Source organism: Mercenaria mercenaria, chromosome 16, assembly GCF_021730395.1.
Source record: "Mercenaria mercenaria strain notata chromosome 16, MADL_Memer_1, whole genome shotgun sequence".
Taxonomy (NCBI): domain Eukaryota; kingdom Metazoa; phylum Mollusca; class Bivalvia; order Venerida; family Veneridae; genus Mercenaria; species Mercenaria mercenaria.
In genome coordinates this window covers 28,479,012-28,505,060 of record NC_069376.1, presented here as the reverse complement: position 1 = coordinate 28,505,060, position 26,049 = coordinate 28,479,012, and the positions used below count along the sequence as shown (strand labels likewise).

The 26,049-nt window shown below is 37.2% G+C and overlaps 3 protein-coding genes across 3 annotated transcripts; all 3 read right to left on the bottom strand.

Annotated features, from left to right (window-relative positions):
* Positions 1–3,198: 3,198 nt before the first annotated feature.
* On the bottom strand, positions 3,199–5,399 carry LOC123540742 (uncharacterized). Its single transcript, XM_045325997.2, has 2 exons — positions 4,860–5,399; positions 3,199–3,689 (listed from the first exon to the last, which is right to left on the bottom strand). The coding sequence occupies exons 1-2, from the start codon at positions 5,143–5,145 to the stop codon at positions 3,259–3,261; spliced, it is 717 nt and encodes a 238-aa protein (XP_045181932.2). The 5' UTR covers positions 5,146–5,399; the 3' UTR covers positions 3,199–3,258.
* Positions 5,400–10,457: 5,058 nt separating this feature from the next.
* LOC123539587 (uncharacterized) lies at positions 10,458–12,807 on the bottom strand. Its single transcript, XM_045324231.2, has 2 exons — positions 12,450–12,807; positions 10,458–11,510 (listed from the first exon to the last, which is right to left on the bottom strand). Exons 1-2 carry the CDS (start codon positions 12,733–12,735, stop codon positions 11,020–11,022), a joined length of 777 nt encoding a protein of 258 aa, XP_045180166.2. The 5' UTR covers positions 12,736–12,807; the 3' UTR covers positions 10,458–11,019.
* A 5,299-nt stretch (positions 12,808–18,106) lies between these two features.
* LOC123540848 (uncharacterized) lies at positions 18,107–19,666 on the bottom strand. The gene is made up of 2 exons (XM_045326165.2): positions 19,268–19,666; positions 18,107–18,594 (listed from the first exon to the last, which is right to left on the bottom strand). The coding sequence occupies exons 1-2, from the start codon at positions 19,584–19,586 to the stop codon at positions 18,164–18,166; spliced, it is 750 nt and encodes a 249-aa protein (XP_045182100.2). The 5' UTR covers positions 19,587–19,666; the 3' UTR covers positions 18,107–18,163.
* Between the last annotated feature and the right edge of the window lie 6,383 nt (positions 19,667–26,049).

Here is a 26,049-nt window from a genome sequence, read left to right as displayed (position 1 = left end):
TAGAATACATGAGAAAAAAATCAATTAAAGGATTTTTTTATTTATTATTTTTATTTATTTCTAAAAATAGGCCAACTGATCCCGCTTTAACAAATGCATATTCGCTATTCATGAATCTTTAGACAATGACGTCACACCAAAGAGCTATATATGTATTTTATACTTCTTTGGTCACACCTATAAAAAAGTGAAGGTCAAGCAAAACATACAATTGTAATTATTTCAATATTTCTGTTTCATAAGCAAAGTTTGACCGTAGTCATATCACATAGATAAACTGTATGCAGCGTACCTTCATGTCAATGTAATGAGATTCAGTCATTATATAGCATATATATAATAAAACAGATTTCAACTGAGTTCAATATTTGCATACCATACTAAAGAAAAATATTCATATATAATAAATCAGTTAAATAATTTATAACAAATATATCAAAGCAAACAAGTACTCATTTTAATATGCAATCTGAATAAGTCACAAAAGCAAGAAACCTTTTCATATACAGACGACAATTGTAACAAGGTAAATCTTTTAAAAAGCACTTCTCTACATGAAAGACTCTTATCACACCCTTATTCATGTGATACGCAGACCGTATTCAGCTCTTTCTTTAATTTGATATATGTTGGTATTTGAACAGGTTTTTATCATATTTATTAAACTTACTTATCATTTTGAGATATATCAATATTCTTGCTAAATATACTGAGCAAAAGTTAGCTTTAAAACTGTGAACAGCGTCGTTTAGGATAAACGCTTTGTCTACATTTCACTCAGCGTAGCACAATCAACAGAGTGAAAGAAATTGACACTCTCGTCCAATCAGGAAGAGTGTTGCATAAATCTTCCATTTTGATAAATTATCTATAATGCGTTATCAAGTAGTTTGATTTGCAAACTGAAGTCACGTGGCATAGGTAAGGAAAACGAATTTAGACGGCGTCGCCGAAAAAAAAAACAACACTTTTATGTCTGCTCCAGTACTGTAATGTTTTTGATACATTTTGAACGGCCCTTTTATGACATTGAACGTACATTATTTGAAGTATCACATGTACATTTGCATAAGATTGTCTTAACAATACATTCATTCTCATTTCATTACCTTAGGAATCGCTTTATAAGTATAGAATCGCTATTAACCAATCGGTCATACATAAGTTATGTTCAGACAATTTCTTTTCAAATACTACACCCTAATATTTAGTTGAAAATGTAATGTAGGCCTATACACATTTTTAAAAAGGATAGTTATTTGTTTCAACTTGGGCATGGAAATATGTTTTCTAGATTACTGGAATACAACAGAAATGCATCTTATAATTCAGATTATAGAAGGTCTACTTAGAACTGTTATAGACAATTTACAGTCATACAGACAACAAATGTTGTTCTTATGAAATTCGAGTATTTAAGGCTCTATGTGTCCAACCATACTGAACAAAAAATATCAAAGTTCTAAAGGAACGTCTAAGACATAAAGTTTTCGAAGTGTTTTCTAGCACAGTGTTGCTATTTGCTAACAAAGGCACAGTAACATAAAATGTGGCATCAAGACAATGCATCATCATGTCTATTTTCGTGTTTTGCAGGTCTGAACAATTACCGAAGACATACCTACATGTTATAACTCCAAGACCGGATAAAGATATAAAACTTTAAAATTACCGACTCTTCGCTATTGTCGCTATTATCTGCATGGAATAGTATAAATTTATTAGAAAGGCTTCTAGGTCAGTAGTTAAAAATTTGACATCAGAAAAAATATCAAAGCTTTTTCTCTCATTTTTAGCTCCCCTGTCACATAGTGAAAAGGCAAGCTTTTGTGATCGCCCTTCGTCCGTCCACAATTTCTTGTGAACACGATAGAGACCACATTTTCCAATCGATTTTAGTCAAACTTGCACACAAATTGTACTGGCATAATATCTCGGTTTCTTTCGAAAATTGGGTAGATCCCATCATGGGTTACAGAGTAATGGTCCCTTAAAGGGCCAAAATTTGCTATTTTGGAATTTGCAGCCATATAGAGACTTCATTTATGGTTTGATTTGACACACACTTGCAAAATATCTTTAACTACAATAGATCTTGGATTTCTTGATGAATCCGTTAGATTCAATCATTTGTTCCGTAGTTATGGCCCCTGACTGACCCCTGAAAGAGCCAAAATTTGTTAATTTATACCTTGTGAACACGATAGAAGTGCATTTTTTTAAATTCGATTTTAACCACACTTTTGTTTAACATAAGTCAAAACAAGATCTCGGTTCCTTTCGAAAACCGGCTAGATTCCATCATGGGTTCTAGAATTACTGCCCCTGAAAGGAGCAAAATTTTCTATTTTGGACCTTTCAGCCATATAGGGGTTTTATTCATGCTTTGATTTGATACAAACTTGCAAAGAATGTTTATCTTGATGATTCTTAGGTCATGTTCGAAACTAGGTCATGTGGGGTCAAAAACTAGGTCACCAGGTCAAATCAAAATAAAAGCTTGTTAACAAACTTGGGGCCACATTTATGATCCTATCTTCAACTTGATGATCCCTAGGCCAAGTTTGAAACTGGGTCCTGTGTGGGTACCTTACATATATTGCATGTAACATATTTAACAGGTGATCGATATAGGGTCATCATGACCCTCTTGTTTTGTTCTAAATTTCGTCGCAGCAAACCTGTGTTTAACTATTGATTCTAGCATAAAACTGCTGTTCTTGTCACTTTTTGGGGGTGTTTAAACAGGAGAGAAACGTGTGTTAACAGAGAGATTCTCGCGCCCACGTGCTGTTATAACACCTTTTTATATATGCGCGTTCCGTGGCAGAGCGTAAACGTATTACGGCCCCAAAACGGATAATTCAAATGGAAATGACGTCAACGTGAAAAAACAACTCGGATTTTCCCGCGCATTTCATGGAAATTTAATGACGTTGAGGGATAATGTATTCATTTATTCGTTTTTTCGCGTTTTATGCTAGAATAGCGTTAGCGCATGTTATTTTCGTGTTATAACATCTTCAGAATCCCTCGGGATACGTTGGTACCCTCGCCCTACGGGCTCGGGCACCAACCAATCCCTCGGGATTCTGCAGACGTTATAACACGAAAAAACATACGTTATCCCTACATAGGTATATAGCACAAGATATTGATCTAAAATCTGTATAAAACGTCATGTAATATTGTCAGACATATTTGTTTATATGCATTTATTTAGGCATAAGCAGATCACAAGTTCACAATAATTTCAAATCAGATAAGACGCCAACCGGAGAACGACGTACGAACGTTGTTGTCGTCGCTCAGTACGGTACCAGAACCGCCGGAAAGGTTTCGCACCCGGATGAACACGTTGTCTCCTGCGTCCACTTGCGTCACCACAAATGCCGTCGCTGGATGCACCCCGGAACCACCAGTTAGACTATGGTCAGGATCTGATGTCAAAATACCTTTTACCGATCCATGAACAACAAGTTCAGTGACGATCTTTTCACCGGAAGCTGGGACAGCTACAGTCCAAGTGAAGACGTAAACGCCTGCTTCCGGAACATCAAAAATACCGTCATCCGTGGTGTAGCCTCTTTGGTTAACAGTAACTCTATCAAACGTGAAGATTTCGTGGTTGCTATATGGGTGAGAAGAGCCATGGTAGGCATGAAACGCAACAACTTCACCGGAAGCTCCTGAAACGAAACAAGTCTTGGAATCTGACCTTTTTATGTTTGATTTCTGTTCGAAGTAGTAGTATGAAATAAGGCAAAGCCTCACAATGTGACTTTACTTAAAACACACACACACACACTATTCACTTCTCAAACTACTCAACTGAAGTGAAAATATGCGAAAAGTTATATGCACTTAAAAAGTTTAAATTTAGAGTTACTTCGGTTGTGCTTTCATACTGACGCTCTGGCGAAGGTAGTGACGCCATGCTCTGTGTGCGAATATCATACATTTTGTATCACGCATTGACATCATTTGTTACTCGCTGCGTTTACTTTTGGAATAGTAATGGCATACTTTTCCAATTATTTATCTATAAAAAGAATATAAGCATTTTTTGCAACAGTATATAGAGATCTCTATAGCTGGATTTTTGAACGATTGATAATTTTGAGCAATCGGATGGCGAACCCTCATCACATACCTCGATCAAAATCTTACAAATTTTTGTTACTTTTTTCAACAGACTCTTTTGTATAATCGAGCTCAATCGTGAAACGTCGGTTTTTCCGTATCCACCGCATAACACTGCATTCAGATTGTAATCAAGCTTTGAATGATTTTTTAAGAAATATAGTCAAAAGTTTATTTTTTAACATGATCCGTAATAACAATCGGCTTTTTCCGTTTTATTACTATATATCTGTATGTGGTATCGGCATTTTGGAAGTTTCAAGTTTATTCAGAAGAACATGACCCCTAACCGGGGTGTGTGCATACATGTTACACAATTATATTACACAAGATTGAGCAAAATACATATAAGTACGATTATTAATGGCTATACAGTATTAATTGGACTTACATTGGTATAAACATATTTGGAAGTACAACTCCAGCAGTCTGCACCATCCACAAGTCCCAAAAAGGGGAGAAATAAGAAAAATTAAATATAATGACTAGATGATAATTGCACCAAAGTCCTGTGGATCATCACAGAACACTAGAGTCGCAATCCAAAAACCTTAAAATAAAGAGACATCTGTGCAGTAACATTCAGAGAAACCAAAAACAAAGACAACAACAACAACAACAAAAATCAAGTGACTTAGCATTTACAAACAAAAGTGTAATAAGAAAGACACTATTGCAATTTAGATAGTACAACTTTAAAGAAGTTTGCACCCAACTCTTTGACCGATCTCCTGTCACCGTAACAGCTCCTTGACGACCGGCTTGGTTACTGACTGGATCTATTTTGCTATTCAATGGAAGCCTTTCCAGGTCAATTCCGCTGTTTTCCAAAACCAGGGCCGAAACGTTTCTTTCAAGAATAGCCAGGCGATCTTTATGCTCTTTAGTATTCATGACTTGCTCTCTGACTACAGATTTCAATTTCTTTAGCCGAGTTTCGAGGTCATTAGCACCGCAGAAAATTCCATTTACAAGAATCAAAAGACACAGCAGCGCACCCATTTTCTTTTATTTCCCTTTAAATTGTTGATTTTAACAATAAACTCCGGTGAATCTCAAATGCGTTAACTTAATTCAACAGACATACATGGAACTGATAACCCTTGTCATAAGGTTGAAATAGGAATAAAGTGTACGAATATAATATATTGTAACAGTTAATTACAATTCAATAAAGAAAAGAATCTATCTCAAACTAAAATGATGGAAATGAACATATTTCCAGTCCAATGGTAAATATCGCGGGCTATCATTTTCACCTTTAATGAGTGGGTTTGAACCTAGTCCAACTCGTGACGTAAATTGTCATTTCATTTCATCTCTTCGGACGGACCGTCAGGGGATGTAAATAGAGTCACGCATTGGGAAGGACCATCAGGGAAGGTAACTAGAGTCAAGCATTGGGACGCACCGCCAGGGGAGGTAACTAGAGTCACGCATTTGGGACTAGTTTGAACCCTGCTCATGGTGTTGGGTTATTTCATTTGGGAAGCTATCCAGCAGTCTTATAGACGGTTATTGGTTCAATTCCTAAAATAGATTTAGTACCAGGAGGGGCTACCATGGTTATATGCTGTTAAGAGTTAAACGGTGCTTGTTTGACTTAAAACCAAATTAGGAAACATTCTTATCTCTAACAAAACTGATTAAATCGGATAAAAAAAGTACGACCAAATGTTGCTTGGTGTGAAAATGAAATAAAAGTACAAAGCATTTAGTGACAAAGAGTGTAATGTTTTCATTAATCATTGTTTTTATTTTCTTCTTTTTACTGAGTTTAGGGTTAGGCCTACACCAAAATAATTTAGGTCATATGGCGACTTTTTCATCTTTGATGGGGTGGAAATAAGACCTAAGGTGCCCTTTCGAACATTGTTTTAGGCATGGGCGTCCACCGATCTTCCATAAGTCAGTGGGATGACTTCCTCACACGAAGAATTATATGTCCAAAGCACAACGGTAAGAAGCAAGTGATTTGAAGACAGCGGCCTTTAAAACCCGGCCAAGGAGGCCTGAATTTTAAATCATTAAGGCTGGAAAGTTATGACTTTGCAAATAATACGTAAAACTAGACCAAAAAAGAATTAGTTAAATTGCTCATTTCGCCATGTGAGGAAGCCATCCAGCTGGCTTGAGAAAGGACGACAGGTCTACCTAAGTGTCCGCCGGGACCCGTGGTCTTCCTCTGTCATTTATAGCTGGACAATTGCTCCATGACCTAATGTTTGCTGGTGTGATAATAAAAAAGCAACAGCACAAAACTCAGTCAGACTTTAAAATAACCATCCTGACTGCGACTCAGATCATTTCTTAAATTCTCCAGAGACTGGTAGTGACCACTTAAAACAGGAGTAGACAGAAGATAAAAGAGTAATGGATTCTTAATGACAGTCGACAGTTTACGTGTGAATACGTACCTACGGTGCCCCTAAAGTGACATGTTACGCACTTTTTTCCACTTAGGTAATGTGAGACTTTTTTATTTCGTTTAAACGAAATAACATTTCGTTTTAACGAAATAACTAATTTCGTTAAAACGAAATGATTTCGTTTAAACGAAATAAAAAAAAGTCTCACATTACCTAAGTGGAAAAAAAGTGCGTAACATGTCACTTTAGGGGCACCCTAGTAAAGCAACGATATTTCTCATAACAGAGCTGGTGCAGCCGTTCTGCGCATGCCCGGAATGATTATCAATAGGAGCGCACGGCAAAATTAGGCAATTTTTTGCATGTCCGCACGCATTTAGTGTATAATATGCATAATATACTGACTAAATGTTAGGGTTAGTATCACCGTGGTTACAAAATATATACATTTAAGATATTTTTGTTAAGATTTAGTTATTCCGGTATATACCGGAGTCTGTAATATATCACGGGCGCACCAGCTCTGTTTTTAGTCACAGCCGTAAAGCAATTCAAGCATTTCGGCATCCTTCGGACCTAAATATATCTCAACGCACACGTGGCTTTCAGTAAAAAACGGGAGAATGCCGAAATCGGGCACGGTAAATACGTAATGGAAAGACGATAAGAATACTAATGACGGTCATTGAGTCCTACAGAGGTTTTACAAAGGTTTATCTTCGTCTCCACGAGAACATGATTTGGACGTAATGTTCCCAAGTCTTACAAAACGAACCTTTCAATTTTTATTATCTATTCCACTTTACAATGCTGTCCAGGTCAGACATATATACAGTTTGTCCCAAAATAAACGTCGGTGTATATTTGGCTTTTTCTTTAAGTAGAAGTATAATTTGTACTTAAATAACACAAGTATAAGGCCGCTGGATATTTTCATTAACATGAAAGCAGCGGAAAAACGTTTATGGTAGGTTACCGGAAGTTCTGAAGACTCGGTTTGTGTCTGTTCAAGTCAGTGCCACTCAGCACCCAGCACTTCAAGTACAAGCATACATTGTGCGGCCGCCACACGACACGTTAAGACAGCTGAGCTGTGAAGGTCAATAAAAATATACGAAGATCATTTGAAAGCTAAGAACGCAACCAAGCAAAGTTATAGTTTAGGCTAAGTTTGATTCTGTTCATGAAAGAAAATGGGATGTGAAACAAACCATTCACCTATGGCATTGGCGAGATTCTCTACTATATAGGTATATTAAATGGATTCCATGCGCATAAAAGACTAGAATTTTTGTTCAAAAATGAGTCAAAATATTAATGTATACATGTACAAGTCACGTAATAGCATATTTTTAGACCATAAGGCTGCACTTTTAGAGTATAACTGATAAAAAAAAGAGTCGGAAAGATAAAACTGCAAAATTCAAAATCAAGCTCGTGGACGTTAGACAAATTAGAGTGTTCTAAAAGGCGAACTGATTAGACGGCGACAATACTTCTTTGGTTGGGCAACTATAACATTTGACAACTGAGGTGGTAGGGGTAGAGTTAGGGGAGTGTGTGTGTGTGGGGGGGGGGGGGGGGGGGGTTGAGGTCGAATTTTTGAAATACGAGAAAAGCTGGGATGGCGGAGGGGGATGAGTCTAAGTTTAAAACATATTTTTGTCGGTCTAAACCACTTTAGTAATTCGTGTCAGTCATTATGTAGCAATTTTAAACAGGCACAATCTTAATTAAGATCTGATTTTTGAGACCTCAGACGCTTACTAAATGAGCTTTTAAGATGCATTCTCTTACAAGTATTTTAGCATCAGCCTCAAATTACCTAGTCACCACGATTAGTGACAGCTGGTCGTCGTCAACCAGTGGTCGGCTCTTTGCCGTCAGGATTGCTCTCCATTAATATGGCTGATACATTCCAAGAAGTTTTACAGCGAAACAGACACATTTGAGGGTTTTTGTTACGGATGATTATTAGGTTAGAGTTTGAGCCTCACTCGGGGCGTTGAATTCTTCATGTGCTGACTTACGGAATGTCGATTGTTCTGCCCAGGTATTCGCTCGTGATGAAATAATGCACGGAGGAGCACCCGGGGTCTTCCTCCACCATCAAAGCTGGAAAGTCGCCATATGCTCTATAATAGTGTCGGTGCGACGTTAAACCTTACAAAATAAATAAATTATTAGGTTACAGGGGTTTCTGTGGCCGACTTGATTAAGGTCGCTGACTTCGAACCATCTGCCCCTCATCGATGTGAGTTCGAAACATCGTTTTTGGTTCAGAATTCTTAATGTTAGGAAGAAATCTAGCTGGCTTACGGAAGGTCGCTGGTTCGCCCATATCTAAAACAATGCCTAAAGGGACACTAAGGTCTTTCTCCACCTTGAAAAGCTAGAAAAAAATCGCCACATAACATTAATTTTCAAAACCCAGCAAAAAAAAAAAAAAAGCAAGAAAATAGAATGATAATTCCTTTCAACTTACATGTTTGTAAAATTGTACTATTTATGACAATCAGCTGTTAGGCTTAAGTTTTAATAAACTATATGTTCTGCTATGTTCTGTTCTGATATAATTCGTAAAAAGACATACAATTCGTCGCCTTATTTCCATAATGCCATAACTTGCTTTTTGATAGTTTTGGGAAACGCCGTTTAAAGATTTGACTTTACACTGCTTACAGGCTTGTTGAACTAAAATTTAGCCCGTTTATTCATCCTCCAATAGATGTCATAGAAATGTACCTTATGGCATTAAAATCTCAATTTTGCCAAAAATGTGGACTTACGGTACTCTGGAATTAAGGGGACAAGTTGTGTACAGATAAGAGAAATTAACCTCCAACCCCTATCGCCAAGTTTTTAACCCTTTCTTATCTAAAATGCCTGAATCTCACAATTTTGCAATGATTGTTTTAAAAACCTAAAAAGAATGTACAGTTCTAAATCAGATGATTCATTCATGACAAAACTACAGCTGCTTTTGAGAAATGCGCATGTCTTCCAAAACTGCCTAATCATCTGACTTGTAAAAAAATATACTTCAGGAGTAAGTTTTGGTTCAGAAATGTACACTTCAGGACTAAGTTTTGGTTCAGAAAAGTACACTTTAGGACTAAGTTTTGGTTCAGTAATTCAAAGGGCCACCCGGTTCAGTAAGTTTTGGTTTAGTGATTCAAAGTAGTTCGGATGAGTGGTTTGGATCAGTAATTCAAGGGCTATAATTCCGAAGTGCCTAGGCCGATTTAGCTAGTTATCGAACTTGGCCGATGACTTATTGGCAAACACATTTTGTTAAAAGTTGGTGAAGATCGGATGAGAAATATTCGACTTAGATAGCGGACAAGATTTGTGACAGACACACGGACAGACAGACAGACAGACAGAAACGCAGACAGGAGTAAATCAATATTGCATAATATTCAAAGAGAAATCAATGCAAACCTTAAATACAGAAAAGATGGACCAATCGCACAGATTCGAACTTACGCGTTTTTCTGTTCTGTAAAATGCTAGCCGCTCAAAATCCCTTTGATCATAATCACCATGGTCCAAAAAGCGACAGCGGTCAAAAATCCCTCAACTGAAATAACCCTCTCAATGGGTGGTGAAAATCACCTTAGCAAAAATTATGGGGTAGTTAAAAAATCCTAAAATTTGTGATAATCCCCCTTTGATCTTTGTTATTTGAAAACAATCCCTATATGTTGTGTAGGACAGCAATTATGACCACTATGAAAGGATTCGACCTAAACAATTTTTAGGGGGTGTTTTACTTTGGGGATTTTGAACAAGGGAATTTTGACAAAGAGAATGTTGAAGAGCACTCAGGCTGCAAAACTCCGTCCGTTGGTATTTCGTTTGGCAATATATCAATGGACATATTGGAACCTTCATTGTAACTAAAAGCTTTTCGTGTTACACAGTATCAACGAAAATGCAATATAGAACTTAGTGTTTATTATTGTCTATTGTAACATGCAGTATGAAACGTAATAGAGGAGTAGAGAGAACGTGTACGTGTACGAAAATGAGTGAGAAACCCATATGAGCCGCGCCATGAGAAAACCAACATAGTGCGTTTGCGACCAGCATGGATCCAGACCAGCCCGCGCATCCGCGCAGTCTGGTCAGGATCCATGCTGTTCGCTAACAGTTTCTCTAACTCCAATAGGCTTTGAAAGCGAACAGCATGGATTCTGACCAGCCTGAGCAGATTGCGCGGATACGCAGGCTGGTCTGGATCCATGCTGGCCGCAAACGCACTATGCTGGTTTTCTCATGGTGCGGCTCATATAACTTTTATACGTAGTGGTAAGCGTGTCTATGTTAAATTTCAAAATATCTTATCGGGTTGATCACTATAAAAGCTTTAGACTTAGTTGTAACAAGGAAAGTGTGAACATGTACAACTAAATTGTGTTAAGTATTTGATTTGTCAGACATTAATAAATTTCTTCATGTATCCGTACACATACAAGTATAAAAGCTCAACCTGTCTGTTAGTTTAAAACAAACGCCATCCTGAAAATGAAGTGCGAACGACATTGTTATTACTGAGGACATTCCTACATGTTCCGGAAGAATGTCTCATTCGGATGAAGCAGTGGTCCCCGGCGTTGACTTGCACCACTACTATTGCCGTTGAAGGATGCACCCCAGAACCAACAACGACACTTCTCTGTGCCGTGGGTTCCGCGGTACCGTCGGTATGGACACCTCGGTCGGGATCCGAGGTAATCACTCCCATCATGCGACCAGATATCATCAACTCTGTTACGAAACTCTGACTTTCACTGGGTGCTGCGACCGTCCAAGTTATGGCGTACACGCCAGAGACCCGTGGTTCGAAAATACCGTCTTTCAGATTATACATGCCAGAACCATAAACGCCGTCTATGTCAAGATCTTCTACGTCAAATATAACGGTTTCGTGGTCATTAAAACAATGGATGCCGCTGAGATGAGCTTGGAATGCAGCTGTAGTGCTGGAAGCTCCTAAAAACAAAATGAAATATTAGTTTAATTTCTTTTATACATACATTAATTTAAAACAACAGCAAAAACACTAATTAAATGGCAATGGCGTATCACCGGTGGCTACTTGCATAAAGGCACTTCAAGGTCATGTTAGTTTGTTCGCCACCGAAAACTAATATAGGCGACACCTCCAGAAGACTGTTAGTAATTCTTACAGAAAACGCTCTAAATCCAGAAGCTTCCCTGATTCTTTAACGTGCCAAGTTTAAAGCACTCGTGCACGAAACCTTTATCCAAATATTATAAATTTTAGCTGGACGAGCGGGGGCTCGACCTCACAATCCCTGGTTTTGTATGGTATTTAAATGCTTAAATTAACGTCCATGGTTATTTGAACGACACGTAGCGTACCAATAATAATTAAAGTAGTATGGCCACATGCACAATACAGGATTTACAGTACAATGAAAGTAGTACGGCCGCTGCACAATACAGGATTTACAGTACAATACGGAATTTGTTTTCTGTCTGCTCTTATTTACATTTGAAATACTAGCCATATTTATTACAGACTGTATGTAGGTATATAACTGTTATAGGTACATAATACTGCTGGACCTAAGAATAGCTTTAGTATTAAATTACGATGTAATGAACGATTCTAAGTAATGATCTTAAGTTCTCAATGTTACTTTTGGTAGAAACTTCGCCTATTCAATGGGAAGCTTTTCGATTAAACTTTTGCAACTGCAAGACTATTGGTCAGTTTTTGTGGCCTATGTAGTAATGGGTTCTGTCTAATGGTAAATATTAATTGAAAAATGAATTAACATGAAATATTGACTTTAAACGCACTGAAAACAAATGTATATTATGTGAAATAGTTTTAGGCCTACATTATGGAAAACGAACGATTAAAGATCAATTAACACAAATAGTAGACATAAAATAACGTACGCCTGGAAATGAGTTCTGTGAAATCTGGCAGATCAGGTGAAGTGTGTTCTGTATCTTCGTCCCCTTCTGTTTCGTCACTCAGCGGATGTTTGCCACTTTTTTCCGGATCATTGGCTCCAAGACTAGCAACTTCATTTTCTACGTTTACAGCGCGACTTTTCAGTTTTTCATAACCTGAATTCTGAACTTCAACAAGGCTTTCCAGTTCCAGAAGCCGGTCTTCGAAATTCGCGTAGCAATATGTTATCCCGTAAACAAAAGCTAAAACGCACGAAAAGATTTTCATGTTTAATAATCTGTCACAACCATCAAGTACAACTTTGTTTATATAAATCTTATCTCATATGTCCGTATTTACTGCATTTTAGACGGCTTGCGGACCTAGAGGTTACCTACGTAGCAATTACACTCATCGTGACCCAACATAAATTGAAAATCGACAAGTTTCGTGCCATTTCGTATTCCCGTGTATTATTTCGGCATTAAATGCAGCTCATACAATTAAATGTTTCCATGACAATCGGGGAATTCCGAAAAATCATATGGAAAAAACGGAATCGAACGGAAATTATCGATTGTCAATACGGACCCACTACCTTAAACATTTACTGTACCAAATTCTTCGACCTGAATTTGAACTATTTGGTTTTCAATAAAAAGCACTTTTTTGTCTCATTTTCATGACAGTTTACCTGAGATCACGAATACCATTGCATTATAATACGGTTTGTACCATATAAAGGGACAAACCCCTTTATCTGCACACAGTAGCTGTTTTTGTTTGGACCGGGCACGTGTTACACGACTTTAGTCTTTAATCGGATTGAGTACGTTCATGCGGAGTTTATACCGAAGCTTGGCCTCTTTTTGGAAAAAAAAAAAACAGCTGTGTGTGTGTGTGTGTGTGTTCGGGTTTAACGTCTTTTTCAACAATTTTTCAGTCATATAAACGACGGTGTCTACTTGTAGCAGTGAGCACAATGCCCAACTTTATAGGTCTGCCTCACTGGAATATCACGCCGTAGACACGTGGCATGACACCCAGTCACATTATACTGACACCGGGCTGACCAGTCCTAGCACTATCCCCTTAATGCTGAGCGCCAAGCGAGGAAGCTGCCAGTACCATTTTTTACGTCTTTGGTATGACGCGGCCGGGGATCGAACCCACGACCTCCCGCACTCGAATTGGACGCTCTACCACTAGGCTACCGAGGCGGTAAAAACAGCTGAGATAAAGTCGTTTTCAACTGCAGGTCACAAACAGGTAAATAGTTTTCCCTATATATTCTATATAAAACTTACATTTTTAAAGAGCTACCAAACATAGCTAGACCCACTTCAGAGAACACATCCTTACCTCATTTTAAAGAGTTATGATAAAAGTTATCCTTTAGTTTAGTTAGGCCTATAAGAAAAACTGTTTTTCTGTAATAGTCTCAATTTGATTTGTATAGTACCAGTAACATATCTGCATGAAAAATACCAAGATTCAGTTTGATTAAATCAGTTTTCAAGGTTTTATGGTATTTTCAGTAACGCGGGTCCCTGCGCCGACTTTCCTTCAAACTTGATGTCGCGACATAATTTTTAACCAGTTCTTCTAGCCAGAGCTGGTTTTTGCCCTATTTCATAAATTTTCACTATAATTTGCAAGCAAATTACACACTAACACTTTGAAATATACTAAATGTCCCCTCTGAAAGGTATAAATAGGCAAAATTTAGAGTGTAAAAGTGCATTAAAAAAAACAAAAAAAAAAAAACAACAAAAACCCAAAACAGTGAAATGTGATTTTCTGGTTTTTATCAATTTTTGCAGCAAAATTTCTATGAAATGCTCATTTTTTTTGCCAAAATCTGACCAAACTAGTCCATTTATAATATCAATAATCTGGACAAATCTCAATTTTTGCCCACATTTTCTTATAGATCACAAACAGGTAAATAGTTTTCCCTATATATTCTATATAAAACTTACATTTTTTAAAGAGCTACCAAACATAGCTAGACCCATTTCAGGGAACAAATCCTTACCTCATTTTAAAGAGTTATGATAAAACTGATATAAAATAAAGAGAAAAGTAGGGGTCATATATCTTCTAAGAGAGATTTCTCTAGTCACACTTGCTTACTGTAAACTGACATCAAAATCACACTGCTGTGACCTGGAAGTACTACTCATACTAAAATTGAGCTTCACTTCACCAAATACAACCTGCTCTCCCATTTTTCCTACCAAAATGTCAAAAATACATCCACAATGAAATTTAAACAGAAACTAGCTATAACTTAGACCTCTGATGCCATGCCAGGTGAAAAATTAGTGTTCAAATACCTGGCAGCCATTACGCGATAGACCAGATGGCTCCCACGCTGGTTCCTTTAGTTTAGTTAGGCCTGCAGAGAAGCATTTTTCTGTATTTTTATGGAAGAAGCATCTGTATTATTCTGCAGAGATAAGGTGCACTTGTCTAGTTTGGGAAATGACATATTTCTTAATACCTTACAAGGGGCTTTATATAAGTTTTGTCACGACGACAATGCTGTTTGCTTTCCAAATGCCACTGAAGTTGGTCCATGGCTGGCTATGTAATTTGCCGCTGCCCTTTCGCTTTTTTTGGCGGTGGACTTTAGGTCCAGTAATATTGGCAGAAGACGGGCAAGGTCAATTCAGAGACACATCTATTACATTCTGGTATTAAGTAGGCAGTATCTGTACGCCAGACTGTCACTAACACTAATCTTGGTGATAAGTGCTTTTTTTCAAATTTAACAAGCAGCAGTATCTGATCACCAGACTGTTCTTGTTTTTAGGTGATAAACTTTTAATTTCGTGTTTATCTGATCACCAGACTGAGGTGATAAACGTTGTTTTATATGGTGTCTTTGGAGCTGCCCGTTGTATGTGAATTTGACGCTTCACTGTTGTTTGTTGTCAGTTGTAATTTACTATCTCAGCAGCCATGGACAAAAAATTGCCACTCATAATATAATAAATTATAGATTAAGATTTATACTATGTTGATTTTTTTCTATTTTGGGGTTCCTGGAATTACCTCCCTTTAATTGTTGTGCTGATAACATGGCAATGTCACGCCTGGTAAACAACAAAGCATCTCTTTCAGAGGCATACGGTAAATATATCGCTCAGTCGCAAATTCCAAGATAGTACATGTCGCGATAAAAGAACGTCAACACAATTTAGTGTCATCATTTTTTTTTTGTATTTTTACAACCATTGTATCGAATATCAAAAATAAGGGAATGGTAAACGATGTAGATTTGATTTAATGTGATAACTAAATTGTTTCTCGTAACATGACATTAACTACTATACTGTTACGTTCAACACTGTTCAAAACTGTTAATGTAACACAGAGCTGTCTCCATGGCGACATGACTATCTCCTTCTCGACAGAGCTGTCTCTCAAGATAAGAGGTGAATATTGCTACTTCGATTGTTTTCGGTACAAATTTTATTTCCAAATATATTGTATACCTTACAGCTATCTCACGCCTATTCGGTTTGCTTCTTGGTATCAGTTAAATTGCAAACATGTGAAAGTGCTTTCATGCCGAACAGGCCCAGTTCACCACTAAATCAGCGTGCTGGTAAACCTCGCAGTGACCACAAAATAATAATCAATTAGCTAACATCAATTTGTCTGTAAACTTCTGTTAGATGCCACAAAAGCAACAATTGAAATAAAAACCTTCGAACGACTTCTGGTCACGTACTGTTTCATGGACCTTTATTAAACTTGGTCCATATCATCCTTATATGCCCTGTCTTAACTTTGTTCAAATGGTTTCGCTCCACACATTTTAGCCCGGCCGCCAGAAATGAAAATACTTCAAGAGGTGAAGGTCAAGTGACACTCTAGTTAAGAAATATTTAGTACTTTTTCTTGTATTTCTACATGCCTAAAGTTGTTTGAACAAGGCTTTTTAGTCTAGCTACTGCAAACAAAAAGAAAATGAGCCGCGCCATGAGAAAACCAACATAGTGGCTTTGCGACCAGCATGGATCCAGACAAGCCTGCGCATTCGCGCAATCTGGTCAGGATCCATGCTGTTCGCTTTCAAAGTTTATTGCAGTTAGAGAAACTGTTAGCGAACAGCATGGATCCTGACCAGACTGCGCGGGTGCGCTGGTTGGCCTGGATCCATGCTGGTCGCAAAGCCACTATGTTGGTTTTCTCATGACGCGGCTCAAATAGAGAAAACAATTAGTATGGTAGTGGTATAACTCTAGTTATTAGAAAATATAGAAACGACAACTTCTTATGCAATGTTATATTCTGCAGTACCTTTCAGCTCACAGTCGCTGTATTGCGAAGTGTATGGCAAGTAAAATCTTAAAATCTTATTCTACTTTGCATGCAGTCTTATAGCTACTATAACTAACCCTAACCTTTAGCCAGTATATCGTGCACTGAATACGTGCGTACATCCATAGGGGCGATTGAATGTTGGTGGGGAAAGTCACTCATGTCAGTAACATTATGCACTAGACCCCTTTCTTATTTAAACGTGTTATTAAAGGGTACATGCTACTTGTCAAAAGAGTCATTTTGAACCGGAAATGGTAAATTAACCCTAAAAGTAGTATCCTTTAAAAAATAAAAGGTAGCGAAATTATTCTGGTGATAAAATAGCATCTAGAGTATCTCTGTATGACTGGATTCCAGATGTGGGCTTTAAGATATGATGATCATTGAAACTCGATTTTGTTGTTTCTAAATCATTCAAAAAAGAAAACATGTCTTAGTTGGGAATGGAACACTGGTTGCTTCAGGAATAAAGAAATTCTATCAACTTTCACAAAAAAAGAAGGAAAAAAAACACGGAGATATTAGTTCTTAATTAAAGGCCGTTGATGTAAAGCATAATAATAAAGGCAGTTTACTTTCGGCACCCCTTGACAAACGTTTATAGATTTTGATTGGTCAATCGGTAAATGCAACTGATTCCTTTGTGTTTCCATAAAATATATTCTGTCAATAACTAAGTTTCAAAGCCTTCTTAAGAAATGTAGTAGTAATTTCCTGAAACAATGTATCTTAAAATTTTCTTTTTTTTTGTTGTCGTAAAAATTGTGAACAATTAAAACTATCATCGAAGTAGTATATTAGATATTTAGCTTGGACCCCCCCCCCCCCCCCCCCCCCCCCACACACACACCGAGGATATTTGGCCAAATATGAAAAATGGACTGCTTGGCACGACATTTATTGCACCCAGACTTTGAACTGCTTACTTTTAGATTGGACTTTTGCTTCTCCCTTCCTCCCCCCACAAGACCTTTGTCCCATAAGCCAAAAATATAACTTGCTTTATTATCAAAATTACTGTAAAAGACAATTTTCAGTTCATAAAAAGCATCTCATTAATAATAATTTGATAAATATGTTAATTACATTCAGGTCCGAATGTGGACACTCTCAAAAATAAATAAACGAAAACTGCCGAGTCGAACGTGTAACTATTACAACATGAAGCTAAAAATGGATGAAGGAAATAATATCATTCGTCAGGTTTTGTAATTGTGTTTTTGAGAATGCGTAATTTCCAATATGCCGACATTTTAAGAGTACATTTGTAAATATTTAATCTGGTACCTCAACTATTAGAAATAAAACTATGATATACAGCTAGTTTTAATAGTTTAATACAGCTTTATACTGCTTTTGTTATAGTAAAACAAACAATTCAGAACAGCTGCCAGCTTGAAAATGTGGTACGAACTATATTGTCATCGCTTAGAACATTTGCGCAGTCACCAGTGCCGGAACGCATGCGAATGTAGCAATGACTTCCCGCATTTACTTGAGCTACAACCACCGCCGTCGCTGGATGTGTCCCAGAACCCGAGCTTTGGGTGGCATCAGAGTCTGTTGTGATCACACCTGCCATTCTGCCATCTATGACTAGCTCAGTCGCAAATTTAGTCTGGTGTGGCGCGGCGACTGTCCACGTAAACACGTATACACCGGAAACTGGTGGTTCGGCTATTCCATCTCTCGGATCATACATACCGACGTTATCTATGGTTTCTACATCGAATTCGATAGTTTCATAGCTGTTGTAACACCTGTTTCTGCTTCGGTATGCATGGAAAGCCCAACTGCTACCAGCAGCACCTGTAAAATATACACGGCATCTTCCTTAGCGTGAAATGCGCATGCGCACATCAATCAAAACATCCGTCGAAAATACGGGGCAACCAACCGCATTGCAAATTCGTCTATAGCTAATACGTAACTACTTATTTCTGGTATTTAATGGATTTCGATAACTCCTTAAATATCTTCTAATGGTGAGTGCTTTTCACCATTTCGTTCTGGAGTATTAACCAGCACGCTAGATCAGCGGCTATATCTCCATGCTTGTTCTAACTAATTTTTCCAATGATACAAGAATCCTTCACCGGATGAAATATCTTGCTCAGTGGTATCTGTTTAGTCGGAAAGGAGGCTCTGTCTTGTTACCGCAAAAACAGTAACCCGAGAGCCAGATATTTCCATCCGTAATGAATGATTCTTTTTCTTGCATACAGTATTCTTTAAATAATAGATGAAATGAAATAAACTGAATGCTTTTCTTTTAAGCACTATTTTGTTATAGCATCGTATGAATTTACACATTTATACATAAATCGCAACTCGTTAGTCATATTACATCTCGATGCGTAAGATACGCCAAAAATACGGAGAATCCAGTCTCCAGATTTTTATATTTCAAATGTTCCAAATAGACCTAAATAATTTTTTATAATATTTTCATTAAGACTTCCATTGTCTAATTCAAACTCACGTGTAAATAAATGCCCTGAAAAACCGTTATGCTCAGATTTTGGAAGCTCTTCTTTCTCGGCCATTGTCTCAACTCCCTTTAACTCTCCACTTTTCGTTTCGAATTCTTCTTCTAAGTTTTCTGCAACGAGAGTCGCAACCTCACCCTCCAGCTCTGCAACGCGACTTTTCATGTTTTCGTTTTCTGCAAACTGACTTTGAACAAAAACCTCTAATTCTAGAAGCTGGCCTTCAGTATTTGCGGAACAAAAACTAATTCCATATGCCAAAACAAAAATACACGCTAAATACATTTTTAAAAACAAAATTTGATTATTCATGTACAAAGGATTGTTAATTTACACGTTTACACGTTCAGAAACAGAAATGGAATGGAGGCATGATGCGATCCGGAAGAGTTGTACTGATAAGGCATAGATAAGAATTTTGCATCTAATTAAGACAAATTGTAGTGCATTAAGTTTTAGTATTAGGGGCATGTGAGTTGATTTAAGCGAATCAAAACATTTAAGAATTGTTTCTGGCACTGTAATTATCTGCACGCTAAAGACTAAAAGTTTTAAGCGTTTAGTTTTTAGGTGCCATGAAGTAGTGAATACATAATTCTTGATTTTATGACATGGAACGCGAGTAAATTTAAATCGCACGTTAGTTACTGTCTGAGCAGCTTTCAGGCAAGGATATATAACTAAGATGTAGCTTTTTTAAGTTGTTTGGGTGTGGGGAGGTTGGGGCGGGGGGAGAGGGTTAAGGGAAATGGGGACTTATATTCTAGCCTTAATTCATATTATTCTAACATATTATTACTTTCCTATTTAAGGGAAAGACATTGTTGTTCTTATGTTAATTCTGTTAGCCAGGATTTCTAACACCATTGACAGAAGTGAAATAATTTTCAAAATCAGCATTAATTTGAGAAAATGGCGGCCCTTTCGTTTCCATGGCAACAAAAATAGCATATATATTAGATTTCTATATACATATTTGAACTTCATTGCTTATTATCCCCCGCCGATGAAATCGGGAGTGGGGCGAGGGGGTGATGGAGGGGGTATTGAAATGGCGTTGTCGGTCCGTCCGTCCGTGCGTCCATCCGCAGGCAATTCTCAGTAACTAGCAGGTAAACTTTCATAAACTTGAAACAAACATGAACCAACATACTGCGATGATGCCCGTCAAGTCTTTATCTAGGTCCACCCCTTATTTCCAGAGTTATGGCACCTGAAATAGTAAAAAATGCACATTTTCACCTTGCGACGCGCCTAAGTCAAAAAGTAATTAATATAAATTTATTAAACCTTGCATGAGCCTTAAACATGATATGAACTTGCGCACCTTCTATTTTTCATCTGAGTCCGCCCCCTATTTTCAGAGTTATGACCCCTGAAATAGTAAAACCTGCTCATTTTTACCTTGTGACGCGCCTAACCTAAAAGTATTACATATAAATTAATGATACCTTGCATGAGTCTTTATCATGTTATGAACTTGCGCATCTCCTATTTTTTGTCTGCATCCGCCCCCTATTTTTAGAATTATGGCCCCTAAAATAGTCAAAGATTCCCATTTTCACTTTGTAATGCACCTAGCTCAAAAGGTATATGATATAATGGATGAAAGCTTGCATAAGTCTTAATAATGATATGAAGTTGCAATCTCTTATTACTGGCTACACTCCCTATTTTTAAAGTTATGTCACATGAAATAGTAAAAAATGCACATTTTCAGCTAATTATGTGTCTAACTAAAAAGTACTTGATGTAAATTTATGAAACATTGCTTGAGTCTTTATCATGATGTGACTTTGAACTCTTGGCATTCTTCTTGAGAATCTTAGCGCTTATTACAGAGTTATTGCCCTTGAAATAGCCAAAATAGTGTAATTTTTGTTTGTGATGCTCATAACTCAAAAAGTATATGGTCTAGAATCATGTGAGAATAATGAATCCTTTTCAATAAAAGTTTGTTGAAACTATACCCCCTTAAGACTTTGCAAACATTCGAATTATTGCCCCTTATGTGTGACAAATGTACCAGCGGGGGCACACCCTGTGCCCTACAGGCACATTCTAGTTTTGTTTTTTTTGTTGTTTTTTTTTAACTTTCCATCAATATTTATAATCAACATGTGAAGTTTTGTACCCTCATCCGCTCGATTTCAAATAATTCCAGTTAATTCTAAAAGCTAAGCTTATTACAGTAAACATATTCCATTCAAAATAATTTCATTAGCCAGGATCAACATAACATATATTTATTATGTACACTTGAAACATTCATTTTCTGTCAAATTGATTTTGACTAATAAAATTATTTGCTTCTTAGTAACATCCTTTTTGCCGGATATATTTTTTTGCCATTCCTCACCACAAACCCTTTCAGCGAGGGATACCAATTCATCGAATTTGCTTGTTTCTGTAAATTTCTAAAATTATTTCTCTACCTTTTCCAGCTATAATGAAAGAAATTACCATGTTTTACATCTAAAACTCAAGAAACCTATGAAATAAATCTATCTAAAAAGGTTATTTGCTAAATAAAGTTTCAAGTTCATTGATATATTTAGGGTCCATAAGGGCATGTGACATGCATGACATATAAACAATGCAGCATAGTAATATCAGACGGCAAGACAACCATTATAAAGTTTTTAAAATGCGGAGAATAACACATCCATTTTATTTACCAGAAAATGCCGAATACACCATTATAATCTAAGCTGTCCTACCAAAATTTACAACAGATATTAGGTCCCTTCCCAAACACTACCCAGCCAAACAAATAGAATGCGGATCATTTACAGGCTAACACGATCTTTTTTTTTTTACAAAATATTGACAATTTCAACAATCTTTACAATGCTGTTCATTAATGATAAAAAATGTTACAGCATTTGGAATTCAGCAGTGTGTAAATGACGTCATAAACGCACTAAAATCATGGCTGCCTCCATGATCAGCCATTCTCTTAAATTTCAAGATTTTAAAAGGTCTTTCAGCGTTATGAAAGGATTAAGGGCGGCTTTCATATAAAAAAAATAGACTCATTTTCAGGCATTCATTGCCCTTTAAACAAGGAAGACTGAAACATTGTTTGTCATTCGCATCTGAACTCCAAACAATGATTTTATTCAACGACAATATATAGAATATTTGACACGAAGACGACCATTCATTTCTACAAAATGTATACATCGCTGCAGACACGGTACTATATACACTTCACGATCGTTTTCAATTCCTTCCATTAATAAATAGAAAATATTACACGAATGTCTTTTCATATTGAATTAATCCAACGTGTTGAATAAAATGATAAAATGCGAGGATCTACCGGACATTTTAAGCATTTCTATTCAATGACTTTTATAACTCCAATTTTTTATCAGACGTTAGATTTTTTTTCTACTGAAACATCAAACTTTCCCCTATGATTCCCTATTGTAGACAAAGTCCTTCCGACCAACATCTCTTGTTCCTAAAACGATATCTACGTCACAAAGCTTTAATTATTACACTATCTAAATATCAAAATAATGTAGCGATTTTATTTCAATTCCGAAAGGTCAAACATGTGATATACAGATGTATCAACATGTTGATCAAAAGTTAAGTTACTTCCTTTTTTCCAGAAGTGCTCAATAATATTTATCTGCCTCTCAAATCTTGCTGTTCTGCATTAGAGGAGTTTTCAATCTCAATCTCCTTACTTTATTTCCAAACTGAAATTATAGTGTATGTCTTTGATATGATACAGCAAAAGAGTTGGCATAAAGTTGGCACAAGGGTGGTAGCGGCAGGTAACACATGCACATATGTTGTGTGGTAGGAAAATTCAGTGCAGACCTCCGCCCAAAAGAGATGTACAATTCTAATATGCTTTTTTCTGTTAAAACACGCGTACGCTTAAATGAAGTCACGATAACGTGCGATGACGTCCATGTTTTTGTTGCGACCAAGAAAGAGCGCTGATATGTTTTTTATCTATTGTTTTAGATTGAGGGTATATCAGAATCGAAATAATGTATAATTAGAAATAATGTAAAACATTGTTTTATCTGAATTAATACCCTCAAAATCGGTTATACGTCGCCGGAATAATTAAGTCGGTCTACGTCCTCGAGAAATATTCCGCGGACAATTAAACTCTTTCCGTGTATTAATAACGTTAAAACACGGGTGTTCTACACATTATTTATTAAATAGCCAGAGGGAGCTGTATTGAAAAAAGCTGTGGCAATCTTCTATGATAAACAATATAGGTAGCCTTACTTTGTTTCGCGTATGTGTTGCTTAATATACACCTACAATCTTGGTAAATGGTAGCTGTCACTTGATCCAAAATATCCGCAATTTATACTTACACATATGAGCCGCGCCATGAGAAAACCAACATAGTGGCTTTGCGACAAGCATGGATCCAGACCAGCCTGAGCATCCGCGCAGTCTGGTCAGGATCCATGCTGTTCGCTAACGGTTTGTCTAATTGCAATAGGCTTTGAAAGCGGACAGCATGGATCCTGACCAAACTGCGCGGATGCGCAGGCAGGTCTGGATCCATGCTGGTCGCAAAGTCACTATGTTGGTTTTCCCATGGCGCGGCTCATATCAGTTTAGCCCAAAAGTGAATACAAAGCTAAGGATCGTGAGGTTGTTAGTTTGATACCTTGGCGACGCGTATGTTTTCCGTGACGATTTCATAGAAGACAGTGTATCTGCAGTCATTCGTCCTCCACTACTGGTTCATGTGGAGACGTTGATAGTAACCTGTTGAGATATGGAGAACAGGTTTGTATTGCATAATCCAGGAACGCTGACAGGGTTAATTGCCCGGTGTTACAACTAGATATCTGTCTACAACACACTTGAGAAACAGCTCATCATCAACAACAACAACAGTAGCAGCAGTAATAAATAAAAATCAACCCTCGCATGTTATAATGTTTTACAGTCGAGACGCCAAAGCATATATCTCCATGACCAGGTGATGCGAAGTAAACGGGGTCCCCACTTAATTGCATTAGTCAAGTATTTTTGCGGGTACGACATTTCATGGTTTTGGCCAAAACTATTATTTCGTAAGGGATATAATAATAACTATAGTAGATCTTTGACCTTTGTACAAAGAAATGGAAACTTACTGGTTCTTATGGATTGATTTCATCCCGGAATCCCTGAAAATATTAATGATTTCACGGTTTCTGCTAGTGCTAGCACCAGTCAGAAGTTTTTAGGTAATGCGGATAAATCTCGGATAAATCTCGGGACGAAAGTTATACCCGATAACGCCCGAATGAGTCTGCGACCAGATGTTTTTTATGGTCTTTGAATCAGAGTAGAAAACTACCGCTGGTATTGTCCCCGGGGTGGAGGAGGGGGAGGGGGAACGTATGAAGAATTTAAAAAAGAACGCCAAGTACAAAGACTGGGTAGAATAGTAAACTAATCAAAGATTGACAACTTTGGTCTTGTGTGTATAATAATACAAGTGGGTTGCAGAGTGCTTGCTTGTCCAATATGCCATGATATGTTTGGGGGCCTTAGACATACTGAAGAAAATAATAACGTCTTTATTTAACGAATGTGAACTGAACGCTGTCTTTTGCTTGTTTACACAAAATGGTTGTTGTGAGTGCGTCTAGAAAACTCTGGTTACGTTAAGATAGCTGCCTGATCCCCTTCGATTAGGCATTTTCCATAAGCGATTCCGGTCGGCGATTCCCGGCTGTTATGAAAAAAAAATCTGTTATGGTCGAAGAGTGCCGAAATAGTGTACGAGCATTCACGTAATCATGCGAAATTTGCCGATTGCCATTTATGGGTCCTCTACCATAAGCAGCAATACTGTCGTTTCTTCGCAGCTTACGGAACACTTTACATTTTGTGACAATAATTTAGTCAATGTAAGAGTTCTGAAGTACAGTCATATTTATTCAGATCTGTCAGTCACATTTTCCTTTAATCAAACATAATTGAACCGCACCATGAGAAAACCAACATAATGCGTTTTCGACCAGCATGCATCCAGACCAGCCTGCGCATCCGCGCAGTCTGGTCAGGATCCATGTTGTTTGCTTTCAAAGCCTATTGCAATTAGAGAAACCGTTAGCGAACAGCATGGATCCTGACCAGACTGCGCGGATGCGCAGACTGGTCTTGATCAATGCTGGTCGAAAACGCACTATGTTGGTTTTCTCATGGCGCGACTCATATGGTTAAAATAACTAGAATGGCTCTAAGTTGTTCAGGAGAGTTTCTTTTAATTATTCGAAGCAATTCTGTCCACACTGCATTCCCACCACATTTTACATGCCCTTAGTTCTTTACTCATTATTTCAAATTTTTGATGTCGTGTTGGTTCTTGTCTAAGGTTACATGTCATGGATTATTCTTTTATTCTATACAAAATTGAGAAACTTGCAATGTATGTTGCCCACACAAGGATCCATTTTAAATTTCAATATCTGTATAGTGTCAGAGCTGAATCAAAATGAAAAAAAAAACCCTTAGGGTCAAGTTTGATGCAAGAATTATTTTTTTCAGCCTAATAAACAGACTGTAAAATCTAGATTAAAAACTCTAGGACTAATGGAATCCGTCATGATGTGAAAAAACGGCATGTTTTTTTTTTCATTTCATTTGCCTATTTAGTGTCTGTAAACCAAGATCTTTTCTGTTCAAAAAATATATTTTTAAATGACGGACTGTTATTTTTTTTTTTAGGAATATAAAGAAAATGTTGTTTAATAAACAAAATCTCAAGTTAGAAGGTCAGTGACGACAA